General features: G+C 37.4%; 2 protein-coding genes across 11 annotated transcripts in view; both read left to right on the top strand.

Annotated features, from left to right (window-relative positions):
• Positions 1-2,732: 2,732 nt before the first annotated feature.
• On the top strand, positions 2,733-6,230 carry purg (purine-rich element binding protein G). The gene has a single exon (XM_005943048.3). The coding sequence runs from the start codon at positions 3,089-3,091 to the stop codon at positions 4,115-4,117; it is 1,029 nt and encodes a 342-aa protein (XP_005943110.1). The 5' UTR covers positions 2,733-3,088; the 3' UTR covers positions 4,118-6,230.
• Positions 6,231-15,635: 9,405 nt separating this feature from the next.
• Positions 15,636-17,116, top strand: part of slc38a9 (solute carrier family 38 member 9) — a 99,988-nt gene continuing 98,507 nt past the window's right edge. For 6 of the 10 annotated variants that reach the window (XM_042228829.1, XM_042228833.1, XM_042228832.1 and 3 more), the window contains exon 1: positions 15,856-16,092. The gene's annotated coding sequence lies outside the window, so the exon portion shown is untranslated. The other 4 variants (XM_042228830.1, XM_014340336.2, XM_042228834.1 and 1 more) reach the window with 4 other exon arrangements.

Raw genomic sequence — 17,116 nt, 5'->3', positions numbered from 1 at the left:
GTGTTTTGTGAGCAAATGCTTTTGCATATTTGTAGTGTTTCCTCCCTTAAATGAAATATCTACTTTTCAAGTATTGCAAGTTGCCCTGTTGTCATCCGTTCTCGTAAAGTATAACCAAAGTTTTGAGGCGCCATGTTTCCTGCCAGGTAAATGATGCGCCGCAACGTGGTGACGTCATTCGGGGTGACTGGAATCGTTTGCAAAAATGGCAAACAATTCCAAGGAATTGAAACAGTGGGAACCGGTTCTCAACAAGAACTGGTTTTCGATACCCATCCCTACTCCCCACACCCTCTAGCAGATCATTACATGAAGGAACCTTTTAAAAACAAACACGTTCATGCTCACAGGTGTACACACAGGTGCTCACACACACACAAACTACACCCTTTTTGGCTCCTACCTCAAAGCACACTGTGCGCAGTCGATCTTACGTGCTGCACAATAATGTTTAATATTTAGTATTTACTGCTATATTCCCATATATCATAGTGATGCTGTTTATTCTATTGCTCTCGTTTTCTTCTGCTTGTTTTCTTTTTTCATTCTCAACAGGTGAAATAAAAAAAAAAACAACAAAAAACAATAACATGTAATATTTAGTATCTACTGTTAGCTAGTTTATTGTGATGGTGTTGTTTTTATTATGTTGCTCTTTGTTGTTTGTTTTCTCTACTGTTTTTTTTTTTATTTTTTATCTCCATACAGGTGATCCAGGTGTTTTGTTTGTTTTTCTTTTTTTTCCTTCCCCCTTCTCACCATCTCTTCTCCCCTTTTTTTCTTTCTCTCCCTCTCTCTCTTTCATTCTTTCTACCTGTCCTATCCCCTAGTCATGTCTGTCCAGTCTTTAAAAAACGAAAATAAAATAAATACATAATTATAATAAAGGTCAATCGAATGGACCAATATGGCAAGGCCATGATGATCCACTTGGTAAAGTAAATCCACTTGGCATCTTTCTTGGCCTTCAGACAACAATTCTGATGGCTAAAGATCCAAACGGGACAGGCAAAAAAAAGAAAAAGAAAAAAGAGAGGGTAAATGACTGATGACTGATAATGGAGATGAAGGCAACAGATGATGAGGACAGGGAGGAACAGGGGTTTAAATGCACCAAGGAGACAGTCAGAGGGAACTTGGTACAACTGGAGACATTTAAGGATGCAGGGACTGACAGAGACGGGGAGGACGTCTCATTATGATGAGTAAAGTTTACCTTGCCTGGATGGGCAGCTCTCTGGGTGCTCAGCACCCCCAAAGCTCTGATCCTAGAATTGCCCCTGATGTGAACACTGAATGCTTCTACTTCTTGGGTTTTGATTTTGATGCAAGTGTCATCCACATATCTGTACCAGTGGCTAGGTGGTGTCCCAGATGTGCTGCAGGGATGAGAGGTGAAATGTCTTCAAGAAAATTAAGGAAGAACAATCGCTTTTCCTAAGCTCTTTACATGACTTATAATGTGTCTGCTTATGTGCATTTGCTCTCTTAAGTGCATCAAAATTTTAGCAAATGTATCACTAGAGATTATTAGCTCATTTTAATCTTCTGAGCAACCTGACTGCTGACATATCACTGGTTGGTTTGTTGGTTTACAGTGAAGCTCCAGTTTCAGGTGACAGTAAGTCAAAAGGATGTTACCTGTCAATGGCCAGCAGGAGCCCAGAATTAATTTGAATATTGCTATAAATTGATATGGATTGGTTCATATCTTTTATCAGGTTGTAAATTATGTTTCACTGTTAAATTTAACTTATGGTGACAGCACAAACACCAAGAGAGGAGAGAGAGCAGGGTGAAGACGGCAAAGAAGCAGAGATAATACAAAGGGAAAAAAAACCAGGTAAGAGTGGACATGTAGTCAAAGTTAACAAAAAATTATAAAGCTGATGTAACTCCGGTTTTGTGCACATTCATTAATGATGATTTCACATAACTAAGTTGTGTTATATTGTTATCAAATGGGGATCCCCTACCTGCTCTTATAATAATTATTATAAAATTATATTTTCATGTTTATTTTCTAGTTGAATAAAATGCATTTGTATGTGATTGTCAGAACAAAGAAGAAGCGAGGAGGATGGAGAGAGGACAGAGAGATTAGAGCTGTCCTGGATAGCCTGGAGAATTCTTTAGGTACCTTCCCAGCTGTGACAAATGGCCAGCTGGGATAACAACTTTTACTCAGGGCATTCTTGATATGATGTTCTTCTGCTCCCTGGTCGCTGTGTTTTAAGATGATAAAAGACTGTTGTTTCATCTGCCATCATGATGACATCTCTCATCCTCCACGAAATCTGAGGACCAAAGCTATCATTGTTATGATCAATGGTAATGCCAATTTGTATATTAATGATCATGGAACTGACCTCATTGTCCATTGTTGATCATTGATCATTGTTAGTCTTAGTGATGCAGCTATACTGTGACGTCAAGATGATTAATCAATTTCAAAATATGTAAAGCAATAGTAGTCTACAGGCAGCAGTTTGACTGTTTCACAAAGACGATGATTTAATTTTTGGTATTTTATTTCAATCCTCTGTTCTGATTTACGAATGCCATAATTTGAGATATTAGGGGTTTTTGTGTCATAATAATCATCTTACAAGTTTTACCCAAATTCTCCTAAAGTCTGTCTAAAAAATGTGAGTGTATCAGAATTGCACCCTTCGGTTAGAATAAAAGTCGTGTCTCTTTAACTGAGGTATTCTCAGGACGGGGAGGGGGGTGGATAGGTTCATCGGGTTCATGTAGTATTGGACGCCTCCTCCCATTTCAGGTTGGTTGTTTCCCTAGCTCCCTTAGTAAAAGGGGAGGTATAAGGCAAATACTTGACAGAAAATGGAATGTAGGTCTGCACTGGAAATAGCTAAATAGGAGAACTTGACCTTTTATCGGGACACAGAAAGTCGACCAGCTGATGATTCCAAACTAGCTGCCATTTTCAGGTCATTCGAGGCATCTCGCTAAATTGTTTGTTGCTCCAGATATTTGTATGAGTAAGCCTGCTTTATTCGCCTGTTAATTTCCCTTTGTAATGGACAAAACGCGTTGTCCTGTGCTGTCTAGTGGTGGAATATAAATCATGATGGCTGATGGATGTTGCAAAGGAATGGAAAGAGGCAGGGGTAAGATTGCATCAGACTCTTTACCAAGACATGCATTTCCTCAGCAATATGTTCAGACCTGGTCACAGCAGCAAGGAAATGACATCCAAGAATTAGCTTCCAAACGCGTCGACATCCAGAAGAAACGCTTTTATCTGGATGTCAAGCAGAGTGTACGCGGCCGTTTCCTTAAAATAGCCGAGGTGTGGATAGGAAGGGGCCGTCATGATAACATCAGAAAGAGCAAGCTGACACTGTCTATGTCGATGGCTCCCGCTCTACGCTACTGTCTGGGAGACTTTATAGATTATTACGCCCGCATTGGACTGCGGGGGGGACTGGCGCCTCCGCAGGTCGAGGACCACAGTAACAATGGCCAGGGCCGCGGGAACGACTCCCGTAAGAGAGCGCAGGAGCATCACGCGAACCTGTCCCCCACCGGTTCTGTTGTGTCCGATGACCATGCACATCGTGTTCTCAAGAGCGAATTTATTGAGCGAGACAACAGAAAGTACTTTCTGGACCTGAAGGAGAACCAGAGAGGCAGATTCCTCCGCATACGGCAGACTGTCAGCAAAGGACACGGCACAATGGGCTACTACGGCCAGGGCATCGAGCAGACCATAGTGTTACCCGCACAGGGACTGATTGAGTTCAGAGACGCTCTGTCACAGCTGATTGAAGACTACGGGGACGAAGAGAGCGAAGACCGCAGCCGAGCAGGCTCCAGGAATCGCAACGACAACCCCGAGCTTCCAGAGGCTGCGTCTTTTCGAGTGGACAACAAAAGGTTTTACTTTGATGTGGGTTCAAACCGGTATGGTATCTTTTTAAAAATCAGCGAAGTGCGACAGCCGTATAGAAACACCATCACAGTTCCCCTAAAAGCCTGGGCTAGATTCGGAGAGAATTTCATCAGGTACGAGGAGGAGATGCGACGAATCTTTTCTTGTCACAAAGATAAAAGGACAGATGGCCAGCAAGACAGTGAGGAACAGGAGGACTGACCTTCATGGTGCTTTTAGCATGTAGCCTAATTTAGGGTTTCAGTTTTGTCCAGATGTGACAATAATATGATGTACTGTATGTGTCCCTACCATACTACTCAGATACGATGTACTTCATTAACTTTTCAGTTTATTTGCCAAGGGCTGATAAACTCAAAATTTTTAACATGCCAAGAAGTCAGTCATCATTTTCTCATTGCCGATTATTGTGTTGTAGCCAGTTAGTCAGGGCCATCCCAGGGTCCTGAGCCAGCTGCATCCCTGCGCTCCCCCATACCATACTCATACCTCCCTGTTAAATTCAAGAGTGCAGTGTTCATTTGCTTAAACTTTAATTCTAAGTTACATAGAAAGTTGACGCTAATAATATCTGTTAATATTTTACCCCCAAAGCAATATGGTTAACAATTTTATGGCACACTAATGTGCAGAAATTTTGTCAGTTTAAATAAACAGAGTTAATTTGTTAAGTATAGTGTGTTTTGTGATAGGTACAATTTAAGAAATGATATAGAAAGAAAAAAATCGGACCTTTTTATTAATGAAGAAAATACCTCATATATTGGAACTTACTGTAAGTGCAATACACACAAGCAGCATTATAGAACACTTGCAACCCAACTGGACAAGTGGAGAAGAAATTAAATTACAGGAATCAGAATTGGAAATGGGAAACGAGTGTTGTACAGATTAATGCTGCCAGTTAAGACTTGGTGGGAGGGGAGAAAAATAAGACACATATTGTGACATTAATCACATACTGTTGGTGTGTGCTGCCTTTTCACTGGTCCAGCCGGAAGGTTTTCATTCATGTTAACAGTTCCAGTTTATGTTGCCTCATATGAGACACAAAACATTGCTTTAAATGTCCATGATAATGCTGGCAAAAATGAATTTAGTGACAGCTTTTCCTGCAGTGCAATACTTTAGGCCAATCAATCTGTGCAAATGACCAGACTAGAGCATCCTGAAATGTATAAAATGTGCTGCTTACCTCGGCAGCATAACGATGGGGGGAGACATGTGCTGTAGAAGCCTGCTTTAAATTACAAGGACACAAAGCACTACATGATGTTCTGGTTTTTGATAAGACTCTACCCTGCAGTTGTACTGTGTGTTGCATTCACAAAAATGGGGGAGGTAAAATGAATTAAAAAAACTTTATAGGTACTGCAATCCAAGTTCAGTAATTCTATCCAACACAAGCACTTAAACCTTATTTAGACTTCTGCGTGAAATCTGTGTTGCAACACTTGAAAAAGAATGGGCTTGTAGAATTTGCTGAAAGACTAGATCACTTGATGACTTGATATAATTACCTTAAAAATGGTTAATAAAACTAGAAAACAACTATATATGTAGCGGTCCATTCAGGAACCCTAAAATACAGCCCAACAGAAGAATAAAAAACTGACTGCTATCTGGAAAGACACACAGATCTAATGTCACATTTCTAGAGAGTAACTGTGTTATTGGAGTTACATTATTTATTTTATGTGATACTAATATCCTAATACTTAAATTTACATAACATATTGACAGAAGGAAAGGTATTTTACATGTGTTCTGCTGAACACACAACATTGTAATATGCTATCTTTAGTGGCTGCACCCTCTGTCGTTCAGTGTCTTTACTACATTTGACAGAGCCTAAACGTAGACCTGAAAAAAGATGCACCATGTTGCATGACTGCTTGGAGTGTGGCTGCTCTTCCTATTATTCACATGAATTTGAAACATATAGCGGATGGTACACTGATGGTAGAAAAGTTCTAAAATAATAGAGAGAAGAGGTCTATGCACTTTGACCTAGACAAACAAGCCTCCGTTTTTTGTTTTGTTTTTTGTTTTTAATCTTTTGGCTTTCACTCATTACAGCCAAGTTCTACAAGTTCTAAACATTTTGCCAAAGAGAATGCTTTTTTTCATAATTTATTTTTGGCATGAGGAGGAATAATTAAACATCAAAGTTTATACTTTAAGTACCTTCCTGCCTATTCTGTAATATTGTGTGGTGCTATGAAAATGGTTTCACACATTGTCTTTTGAGGATGTTGATACCCAGTTTTCACTATTACAGCTCAGGTCCGTTTTTTTTTTTTTGTTTTTTTTTAAATATATATGACGTAAATAGATCAAAGTCAAGGTATAAACTGGGCTTGTTACCTTGATGTCAGCAAATAGCCCAGTGCTTACTGGTGAATTGGGGGTGTTGGGATCGAAAGGGCTCAACATCAAGCTCAAATGGGTCTATAGAAAATCTTAAATCAATATGCTTGTGCCTGCAGAACCTTGTATTTTACCTTTCCTTGCTGTCTATTGATGAACAAGCGATTACATTTTTTGAAAGTGTAAATGTAAGTGTAAGTTCATTTTTTACTTTAAGTCCTTAAAATCCATCCAAGTGCTGCTATTCATGAGCTTGGATGGCATTTTGCTGTATATTTGCCTATGTTTGCATTCTGTGACCAGCATGAAAGTAGAGCTGGTCACATTGACAAAGAACCCAAGCCAGACTTTGACTTGAGCATCATACCAGGATAAGGCAAAAACCTAGATCAACCTTAATGTCCTTAAAAAGGACAAAAACCTAAAAATTGAAGTACCTGAACTCTAAATGTGCAAATGGTAAAGCTAGTTTTATCTTCAGTAGATTTTAAAGCATAAACCCAATCAATTAAATAGATTCATGTTAATGCTTAATCTTAACATGATTAACTTAATTCCAGTAGCTTCTTTATACTTCCCACTACCACTGAAACACAGTGCAGTACTTTACTGTGAGTGACAACATCATTTCTGTTATAAAAAAGAAAGAAATAGTAATATAAGCAGAAAGGGATTCGTCTGCTACAACACGATATTCCTTTCTAATATGGAAATTTACAAGGAAAGTACCTCTGGAGCTGAGGTACACCCTTTGAGATTAGATAATATTTTTTAAAGTACAGGTCCTAATAAGCTAAAGTACGTTGACTGTTTGAACTTTATTTTGAATTAGGTGGGCAGCTTTTTAAATTCTCATGCAGGAAGTCATATTTCCCACGAGATGCTGATGCTTATATGAAGAGGTGTCAGAGCTAATTGTCAAGTTTATATCTGAACAGAAACAAGTCAGAAGTTAATATTTGATACCTCATGTCTGTTTTGGGGTCTTTGTCTCAGTTTCACAGATTTGAGATGTAGTGAAATGAAGAAGGGGAAAAAAGGAAAAATAATTTTAAAAAGAGTTTCAATTGTTTTTTTTGTTTTTTTCTAGTTTTAGTAGGCAATTCTTGGAATGCTTTTGTGCTTGAAAAGCACAGGATTGGTTTGGTGTGTCTGTTGTATGATCTAGTGAAGAGTTGTTTTATTTTCATATAAATGGCAAAGTATATATGGTACAAAGCACAGTTTATTTTAAAAAATTAAATGAAATTTAATAATTTAATTAACTCATTAGTGAAATGTGATTCAACATTGATTGTCACAGAATTAGGAAAATTGTCTCATCTACCCTAGATATTGGTTATGTCAATAACTGGCTGAGGCCAAGATATGGACATAAAAACAAAGTATTATGTTTGAGGTGGAATATGACATTGTTTAAAATTATGATGGATATTCGTTTTGAAAATTCCAAAATCAACAGCACTTTAAATAAAAGCTGCACTTTTGTTCTGCTGCTTTGTAATTAGTTGACATAGAGGAACCATCTCTAGATATGCCTTTGGTGTAAAGTGACAATCATAGTTCTCTGCTTGTAGAATCTGCTGATGTGTGCTTCAAAACTCCTTTCATTGTCTGTGTTGGTTTTTGACAGCTTCTTATTGAGGCTCTCAATAGTTTAACATCTATATGTGTATATTCATGCAAATGCTATATTAAATTTTCATTATCATATGTACCAAGACTCTAGAATCTCACAGAATAATGTGAAATCAAATGTTCATGTCAGGAATATTCTGTTATGTTGACATGAACAATGTGAAGAAGTACTTGAACATGAAACTACTGGTGAAAAAATGTCAAATATGGCATTTTTGAATAATAATTGACACATAACAAAATATTTTAGCTGTCATTAGTCAGACAATGCTTAATTCTTTGAGTAGTCAAATGTCATTGTGTGTTTGTTCACTTTAGCCTATTTTAACCCACATCTGCTAAAATAGCAAAGGTATGAATTGGTGTTAAAGATTAGATGGATCTACAAAGAGAGAGGTTTTTAGTTCTGCTGTATAGTTTTCCATTTTCTTTTCCATTTTTCCTACAGTTAGTTCCAGAGAGCAAAGTTCTGTTCAGAAAACATAATAATAATAATAATAATAATAATGATGATGATGATGATGATGATGATGATGATGATGATGATGATGATGATGATAATAATAATAATAATGATGATAATAATAATAATAATAATAATAATAATAAATAAAATAAATGTATTATAAATACTAATAATACGAAATTGGAAAACAAAATGGTTATTAAGTTTAACTAAACATAGCTTTTTAATTTGTAACAGTGCATCCAACCTTTGAGACATACAAAAAAAGAAAGCACAGAAGGCCTGCACAAACTTTAAAAAACTTCCTGAGATCAATTTGCCAGTTTGCTGACAAAGACCATGGTAATACATGAAATTCACTACCTTAAATTTGCATGAATTTGATTTTTTTGCTTCCCAGGTAAAGGGTGGAATTTTTTTGTTTAAATTATGTGTTGTCAAGCTTGCTCTGAACATCATATATGTCAGAATCACAATCACAGAAGTATGAAAGCACAAGAAGCATCTTATGCAGCCATATTTGACCACTTTGAGTACTCAGAGTAAAAAAAACACTACATAAGTAGAAATCTGTTTAGCATTTATTATATGTTCTCTTTAGTATCATTCAGGGGCTTTACATAGAAAATCAGTCAAAAAACAAAACAAATAACTGTTTAAGTTATAGTCAGGGGTGCGCATTCGCTGTCAAAATAAAAGACGCGCACCAGATAAGAAGTTGCAACGTGCGTTTGCGTACATATAAAAGTCACTGTTTTTGACCGCTAGAGCAGGATTTTTACGGCATATTCCGCACCACATCTCTGTGCGTTCATCATCATTTTTTTGAAGGCAGCTCACCTCCTGCAACCACTTCTTTTGCGGTTCGGACTCCTTTTGACATTTCTTTGGAGGTGGGGGAACACCAAAGTAATTGCTTAAAGGAGCTTGCTTCTTCGACATCTTTAAGAGTTCTAAACAAATCTCTGTCCTCCCACAGAAAATCTGATGTACGCAAATGCGCGTTGCAACATCTTATCTGGTGCGCGTCTTTTATTTTGACAGCGAATACGTACCTGCGGACCACTTATGTGCACCCCTGGTTATAGCTGTAAGTACATTGGGTGAGTCCAAACTTTTACCAATTAGCCGTACTTTTTTTTTTCTCCATAATGTTTGAGCCCTCATAACTTCATAATTACAGGAGTTTGCAACATGAAATTTTCATTTAGGTCCTGGTAAAAACTTTAATCAGTGTTTCATTCACTGCAAGTGTCACAATTTACAAACAAATGAACATGTTCAGTGTGATTTTGTTTTTAAAATTAAATGTAAGCAATTTCATCAGTGTCATGGGGTACATTGTAGTTTCAAGAGAAAAAAACCCCTTCAGTTTAATGTCTACTAAATGTTCATATTTTCCAAAAATGGACTTTTTCAAGGGTCATATAACCATTTGGGATAGGTGGTGGTCAAAAATGATATAGTATCTGAAAAGTCTCTTTTACTTACATTTTTATACCATTTTATACCAAAAATCCTGTTGCTATCTCTTGTATTTATAAAGTTATGGGGGCTAAAAAAAAAAAAAAAAAAATTCTGAACAAACTTATGCACTTTGAGAGCCTGTAACTTTGACAGTTTTCATAGTATGAGGGTAAAATTTTGCATGCCTTAAGTCATCTCATTTATTGTATAAAAAAATCCAGCTGATTATGGTGGGAAGCACTGCTTTATTTTTTTTTTTTTATGTATATTTTTTTAACCCACATGCCGACTACTGGTCTGTTTCTTTATAGCAGATGAGACTATCTCAACATCCATGGACAGTAAAAGAAAAGATAAGGCTATAGGCTGAGGGCTACAGGTTGTTGGACTTTAATTAATAGCTTGATTAAAAATAAATCTGGACTGTTAACTGGAGCTAATGTTTCCAACCCTGGCGCCTTAAAGCATCTTCACAGATTCACTGTATCTTCTGATTTTTATTCCTGTACTTTGTTTTAGCAGAAGGCATTCAGTATAGTCATCTAAAAAATTACTGAGATCATTGCTATAAATTTGGATAATATATTCATATCCATCATAATTTACCATAGTATTTTTTTAGAACTCGAACTGTATGTGTTTATATGGTTGTGCTTGTGCAGGCAGAGTGATGTGAATGTACACGTACTGAAGAAGACCTGCTGCTGTTGTTTGTAGTTTTCATCATCAGAGTTTTGAAGTGGGAAATGTAGGGATATAAATGTTTGCTAATCTTTTAAAAGTTGAGTGGATACCGAAAATGTGCAAGTGTGTAAATTTATATTCATGTAATGTAATACATTGGTGTGTCCTATATTCATGTTACCTAACACTTAAAAAACAAGGAAGTTTTGTACTTTAGCACTTTCTTTGATGTGTACTGTAAAAAATCATCTACATGTAAAGTACTGTATTAATAATCATTACTTGCCTTGTAATGTTTGAAATGATGCTACATTTAGAAATGGTAATCATGTTTTTAGAGTGTATGCATGTCCATGGTTGGGTCCCAGTATAATAAGAAAATTATAAGAAATATGGTGCTACGTTATATTATATAAAGGTGCTTCTATGGACCCCCAGCTGAATGCATGCAAAGGTGAAGTATAAAAAGTAGATAAAAGAAAATTGATGTCCTATTGCTGTTCTCAAATAGTGCTGCTTCCCAAAGATGTCAGAAATTTGGAAAAATCCAACTTTCTACTTTTAAAATGCAACAGCCCTACAAAACACAATCCAATCTCATGTTTACATACAGAAATGTGACAGCTATTCAATGTTCTCTGCAAACATGAGCACACAGTGTTATTTCCACTCCTCCAAACCCATAGAGTGAATTAGAGATAATTAGGGTGTGGCATTTTAACTTGGACAGAGAAAGTTTCAATGTTGCCCATGTTCTTCCCTATTGTTTTTCCTCCAAACTTAATCACCAGAATACCTGGAGTGTAGGAAAATTTCAACTTTTTAATGCATAGTATTTCTGAAATGTGATGTATGTGCATCACCTGCATCAGGAACACATATCTTAGGTATTAATAAATGGTGCAGTTTAACTGTAAATAATAAAATCACCCTCGAGCCCTTGGATAAACCAGAACCAGAGTCAGTCTGATGAAGGGGTTGTTATCCAAGAGTATCTTGAACTTAGAGGCACTCCATTGTTAGATGGTCTATGTTTTTTTTCTCTTTCTTTTTGTTTTGTTTCTGTTTTTTAAACAAAAAAACAGTCATGTCTATTTACAGTTACGCTGCCCTTGTGACAAAGTCTAAAAGATCTACAGACAGACAATCTAACATAATTTTGTAGTCTTATTTCTTCCAGTGTTTATTTATTGAATAATTTATCATGTAGCAGTTTTTGGACAGCAAACATCAATATAGTCTTTGACAGGTCAAAGTTGTTTGAGTTTGGAAACCTTTGTGTTGATTGTTGCTGGCAAGGAATTTGGAAAATTAAAAGGTTGTACTGATTATTGTTGTTGTTGTTTTTTTCCAATAAAAGATTTTACAGGATTATTAATGGTTTCAGTTTCTATTTTAAGAATCAATCCAGCACTATACCACACTGTTATAAAAAGTTTACAGTAAATTTATATTTGATCATATCTTCCCAACTTATTAAAGGCCATGCGATATTTCATACTGCTACATACTGTAATGCTGTGCTTTTCACATTACACACTGTTGCAACAATCCAACGTGAACATGCAGTAGAAACATCAGCTTGCAGATTCTCCTTAGAAAACACAATCAATAGTGTGTTTTCCTTGGAGCACACACACTCTTGATAATATTGCTTCACATCAGTTGCTTCAGTGTCACATGAAATCTTGCAAATCTGCAAAAAATAGTATAGATCCCAGTAGGAGACCAAAAATGCAATCTTTGTGCTTTTTGAGAAGAGTTTGTTTTCATGAGAAAAATGTTTGCATCAAATATTTTGCACACAGAGGTTTATTTATCACTGTCAAACAAGGTTTAAATGTTTCAGTGTTTAAGAATATGACTGGAAATGGGAGTAATTTCAGCTTAAAACCAAGACTCAGTGCCACATTGACAGATAAGAATCTATAAAGTATCATGGTGTTTTTAAGTCTGTGTCAGAAGGCTGAAAAGACCAAAATACAACTCTGGGCTCAGATGCAGACTCGAAACAACTCTAGTTGATGCAAAAACTTTGAGCCATTTAGCTTTCAGAAACCAGCTTACCAATAGAGAGAGCAGCATTAATTTTGATGATATGGCAGTTATATTTGTAGTATGAAAGGTTGGAAGAGGAGATTGCTTACTTGTGAGCAGAGGCAAGCAATTTGTAGGAGGAGGTAGCCAAGTAGCTTCTCTCCTCCTGTTTTCTACTCAAAACCCCATCCCCTTAGATACGGTGTCTTCCAGACAACAAAAAACAACAACAACACTAAAATCAGCAAAAAATATGATTTAAACATAAAAAACAAAGAAAAAAATAATATAGTATTTGCAATTGCACTAAAGAGTAAAGCAGTGAAATGTGGATTATTAATCATTAGGTCTCTTCTAAGTCCCCATTAATACATAAATTAATAATTTCTCAACAAATTGATTTACTTTGCCTTACAGAAACCAGGTTGAAGCACGAGGATTATGTTAGTTTAAATAAATCAACACCCCTGATTTATAGTAATTGTCAGAATCACAGACTGAGAAGGGGGTGTGACAGCAATCTTCCACTCCAGGTTATTATGCAACTAAAGCCTCACCCATCCTAACTGGAAAACTCAAAACATAATTATATAGTAACATATTTTCTCACCTGAGTATTTTTCCAGCTCAAGTGAAGATCTTCCAAATTACTGCAACAACGTTTCTTCTCCGGCTTGCTGTTATCTGCTTTTAACGTGTGCATTTGTGAGTTGTACATGTGTGACAAGCATCTTTCATTTGTTTCCTTCTTTTTCCGAGAAGCCATAGTGTCCAAAGTCATATGCAGTGAGGATGTAACACTGTTAACAAGATAATGGACCTATGTGGGATTAAAGTTTAGCTAGCTGCTCTGCATTGGATGAAGGAATCCCTTCCTAAAGCATAGTTACAGACCTGGTTCAGTCCAGTGTTCATTGTTGCTTAAGGATTTATTCTAAAATAAAATGAGTAGTCAGACAAAATACTGTTAAATGTTCAGTCTCTATTCTATATGGTAAAGGTACTGGTCACTCCCAGTGAAAATCATAGCATTTTCAGCTCTGCCACCTCCAGCTTGGGCTCCTTTCTTGTCGTTAGTGCCCCTGTCTTCAAACTATACATCATATCAGGTCTCACTATCATCTTGTAAACATTCCCTTTCATTTTTGCTGCTAACTCTTAACCTTCTGTCACAAATTAGACTTCGGCATTTGTCTCTGTCCACTCCACTACAATATACTCTTCATGACTTCTTTTGTCTGTTGCTTTGGATGGTTGACCCACGCTATTTAAACTGATTCAGGTGTGTCGACCCAGGGTGAGATCTAAAACCTGCAGGACACCGGCCCTTGAGGCCTGGAGTTGGCCAAGCCTGCTCTAGATTCTACTGTCTGCTGCCCCCCTACTGGACAGCTCCGTACCTCCAAAAATGAGATGCTATACCTGTGGTATGTCATCTGGGCTAACCACCTTTCCAGCTGCTCTTATTTCAACCTTAATCCTTGGCACTTTTTTTAACATTCAGTTCTACTTCCTAGGTCTAGTTATTGGTGATTTGTTTTATATGTCCTCCCACCTGTTGTCTGTTGCCTTGTTATCCTCCGTGTATATATTGTCAACTCTGCCCCTTGTCCTTTTTTTTGTCCTGCCTCATGATCGTGTCTTCTGTCTCAGTTTTCTTCCTTTAACATTTGTCATTTTTGGTTTATCTGTTCCTCTCTGGGGCTGTAACCAGGAAGCAGATTCCACATTGAATTGATTGAACTTACTCTGATCAGCTGTTCTGGAACAGAAAACAGTGATGGGTACAGGATGCTCATGGAGTGTGTGGCGCATTGCCTTTATTGTGTTGAGACTGTGTTGACATGTTGATTAATGGCTCATTTATTCCGATTTTTTCATACCCAATACAATTAATATACAGTATGTCAAATGATGTAAAATGCAGAATTTACAAAAAACATGTTTGCAAAGAAGTATAACTAAAAAAGTAAGAGAAAATCAAAGTGCAAGTTTTGTTTCTAGGAAATAAGTGCTTGTGACATTGGGCATACTTGTGTATGTGAGGGGAAAATGCAGGGTTAAATTACCCCAGACTGGAGAAAATGTCCCCAATTTATCTTTTCATTGTACAGCGGGTGATGGCGAGCTCCTCTCAGCATGAATACAACTATGTTGAAACTTGCACTTCCCAATAAACACAATTCTCACCGCTGTACGACACATCAGCTGAATAGGTCACGTGATTTTTCTTACAGTTACACACCCACCTATACAGGGTTTTGCTCTTTATGCTTGATGCATGCACTCATCACTATGAAGCTTAGCGTTGCCAACCTCAAAGTTAACCAGGAGCGGATCTACATAGGTTTTCTGAGGGTGGCATGGAAATCAAATGGGGTGGCCATTTGTCATTTTACACATATGCAGGTGTTACAGTCTGTAATATGCATTAGAAAAGTAAAGGCACACACAAGCACGCACGCACACACACACACACACGCACACACACACACGCACACACACACATATACCAATAAAGCCACCTCTTAGTTTACCTTCTCTGTTTCCGAGTCTTGCATGTGGGTCCTGCTCCACCTGCCACACAGAGAGCCTTGACAGCTTTCCACTATCCCGCTTTCTCTATCTTCTTATTCTTAATCATTCTAACCTGATCCACAGCCTTTCCATCTCCATTGCTCTTTCTAGTAAATCTGTAAAAGTCCTTTTCCATTTACCATGTAGTTTCCTGGGGCAGTGTCAAAATGAGACATTTTCCTGGCCTCAGACCAATCTGACCAAAATCAAGTGCTAAATTTCAAGTTCTGTTGCGACAGCAATTATTTGCAGTCACTGGCCATTAACTTCTAAAGAGTTGTCATGCTCAAACCTTAAATGGCCCAGTTCTCATAGACAATAACTGGAAGCAATACAGACTGAAGCACATGAAAGTTTGAGTTGCTTGATATTATTTATTAAACTGAGAATCAGATTTAATTACTCATTACACCTTCACCCAACTGATGGTACCTGAATGCTGGGCATAACCAGGCTTGGCAAACTGTTTGGAAAATTTATAAGCAAACATTAAATGGTTTATGTCGCATCAGAAGTCCAGAAACGTGGTGCACCACGGTAGAAAATATGTGGCGACCCCTAACGGTAGAGGAAGAAGAGGAAGGTGGAGGGCGGCATAGCGTTCGTCCGGCCTAAATACACACGAAGAAGAAGAGGAACAGGAAGAAAACCAACACATCGTCACTAAACCCAGTTGGAAGACTGCTGAGTATTTGTAAATTAAGTTCTTCTTCCTCTACGCCGTTGCTCGGCTCATTAGTCGTGTATAATTATTAATTAATTATTATTTCTTTTCGGAATAATATTTAGCTGATGTCACGGGTGGTATTAGACTTAAAAATGAATAACAACTGTGTTGATATTTGATTTCACTTCAACTTTCGAGGTGAAACAATAGCAGAGACAGCAGAACTGAGATGAGCTGAAGACCCGAGGAGAGGACACTTCACTGCAGACTGTGAGTTCTACAAAGAAGCCTGCAAGCCTAGCATCACATCTTTTTTTAAAAAAGAGATTTTTAGATACGAAACGTTGCCATTCAACTACCAGCCTTTGTTGTACACTCAGCAGTTTCTCTCGTTAAGGTGTTTAAAGTGTCTGAGCTTTACTGTACGTGACTTTGAGTATAAGAATCTTTAAAATTTACGTAAAAAGTACGTATCTGTGTAGAAATATGGTTTCGGTAGGAATTCACTATGGATTATTATATCTCAGTATCGACTTGTTACTTTGTCCAGAGAAATATTTGTGTTGTCACGTGCATGGCGGAACTATGTCTATGAGGTTAAGTCGCTAAAGGCAGAACAAAAAGCTCTTCCTAAGAAAATGTGAAATAAGTGTGGTGATTTAATGTAAAAGAGAAATTATACAATTCTAAAAAGCTTGAGAATTGATATTTGGTATGAAAACACATTCCAAAGCTCGTCTTTGGATGTCAGCTGCCTTTTATTCCATTCTTTTAAGACATCCTGCACTGCTTCTGTGAGGTCTGTGCTCTGGGAATACCATCAGATGGCAATATATGTGGTTCCAAGGAGACTTTATGTCCTCTAGAAGTTTATATGAATACTACTTTCTGCTGAGTTTATGAGCTCACTCACTCATTTTGTGTAAAGTAAAAATTAATTGAACCTGAAATTCGGATTCATTAACCCCTTAGCAGTCCTATTAGTCCCCTAAACCATCCAATGTCCCGTGGGCGGTACGTCCGACTGCTAACAGTTTAACCCACAAGACCTGTTGTCACTTATTTTTCATGTGGGTTTTGTGTATGTTGGCCTTCCCGTAGGCTTTACTGAATGGCTTCTTGATAATGATCCTTCCACTGGCTCGTCCCTTGAGTTAGGTGCTTTTTTAATGGGATGATTCATAGGACAATGTTAAGTGGCTTAACAAACAACAAAAAGACATTCCTCTGAGAAAGGCCAGGTACTAGTATTGAATTAAAAGTGAGTGAAAATGCAGCCAACACCAGAAGAGAA

This window comes from Haplochromis burtoni, unplaced genomic scaffold, assembly GCF_018398535.1.
Source record: "Haplochromis burtoni strain Fernald_Lab_line unplaced genomic scaffold, NCSU_Asbu1 Contig_356, whole genome shotgun sequence".
Taxonomy (NCBI): domain Eukaryota; kingdom Metazoa; phylum Chordata; class Actinopteri; order Cichliformes; family Cichlidae; genus Haplochromis; species Haplochromis burtoni.
Note: the sequence above shows the minus strand (reverse complement) of the source record. Positions and strands in the feature narration are given on the sequence as shown.

Coding starts and splice junctions, on each gene's coding strand:
- purg (XM_005943048.3), top strand. CDS start 3,089: ATGATGGCTGATGGATGTTGCAAAGGAATGGAAAGAGGCAGGGGTAAG.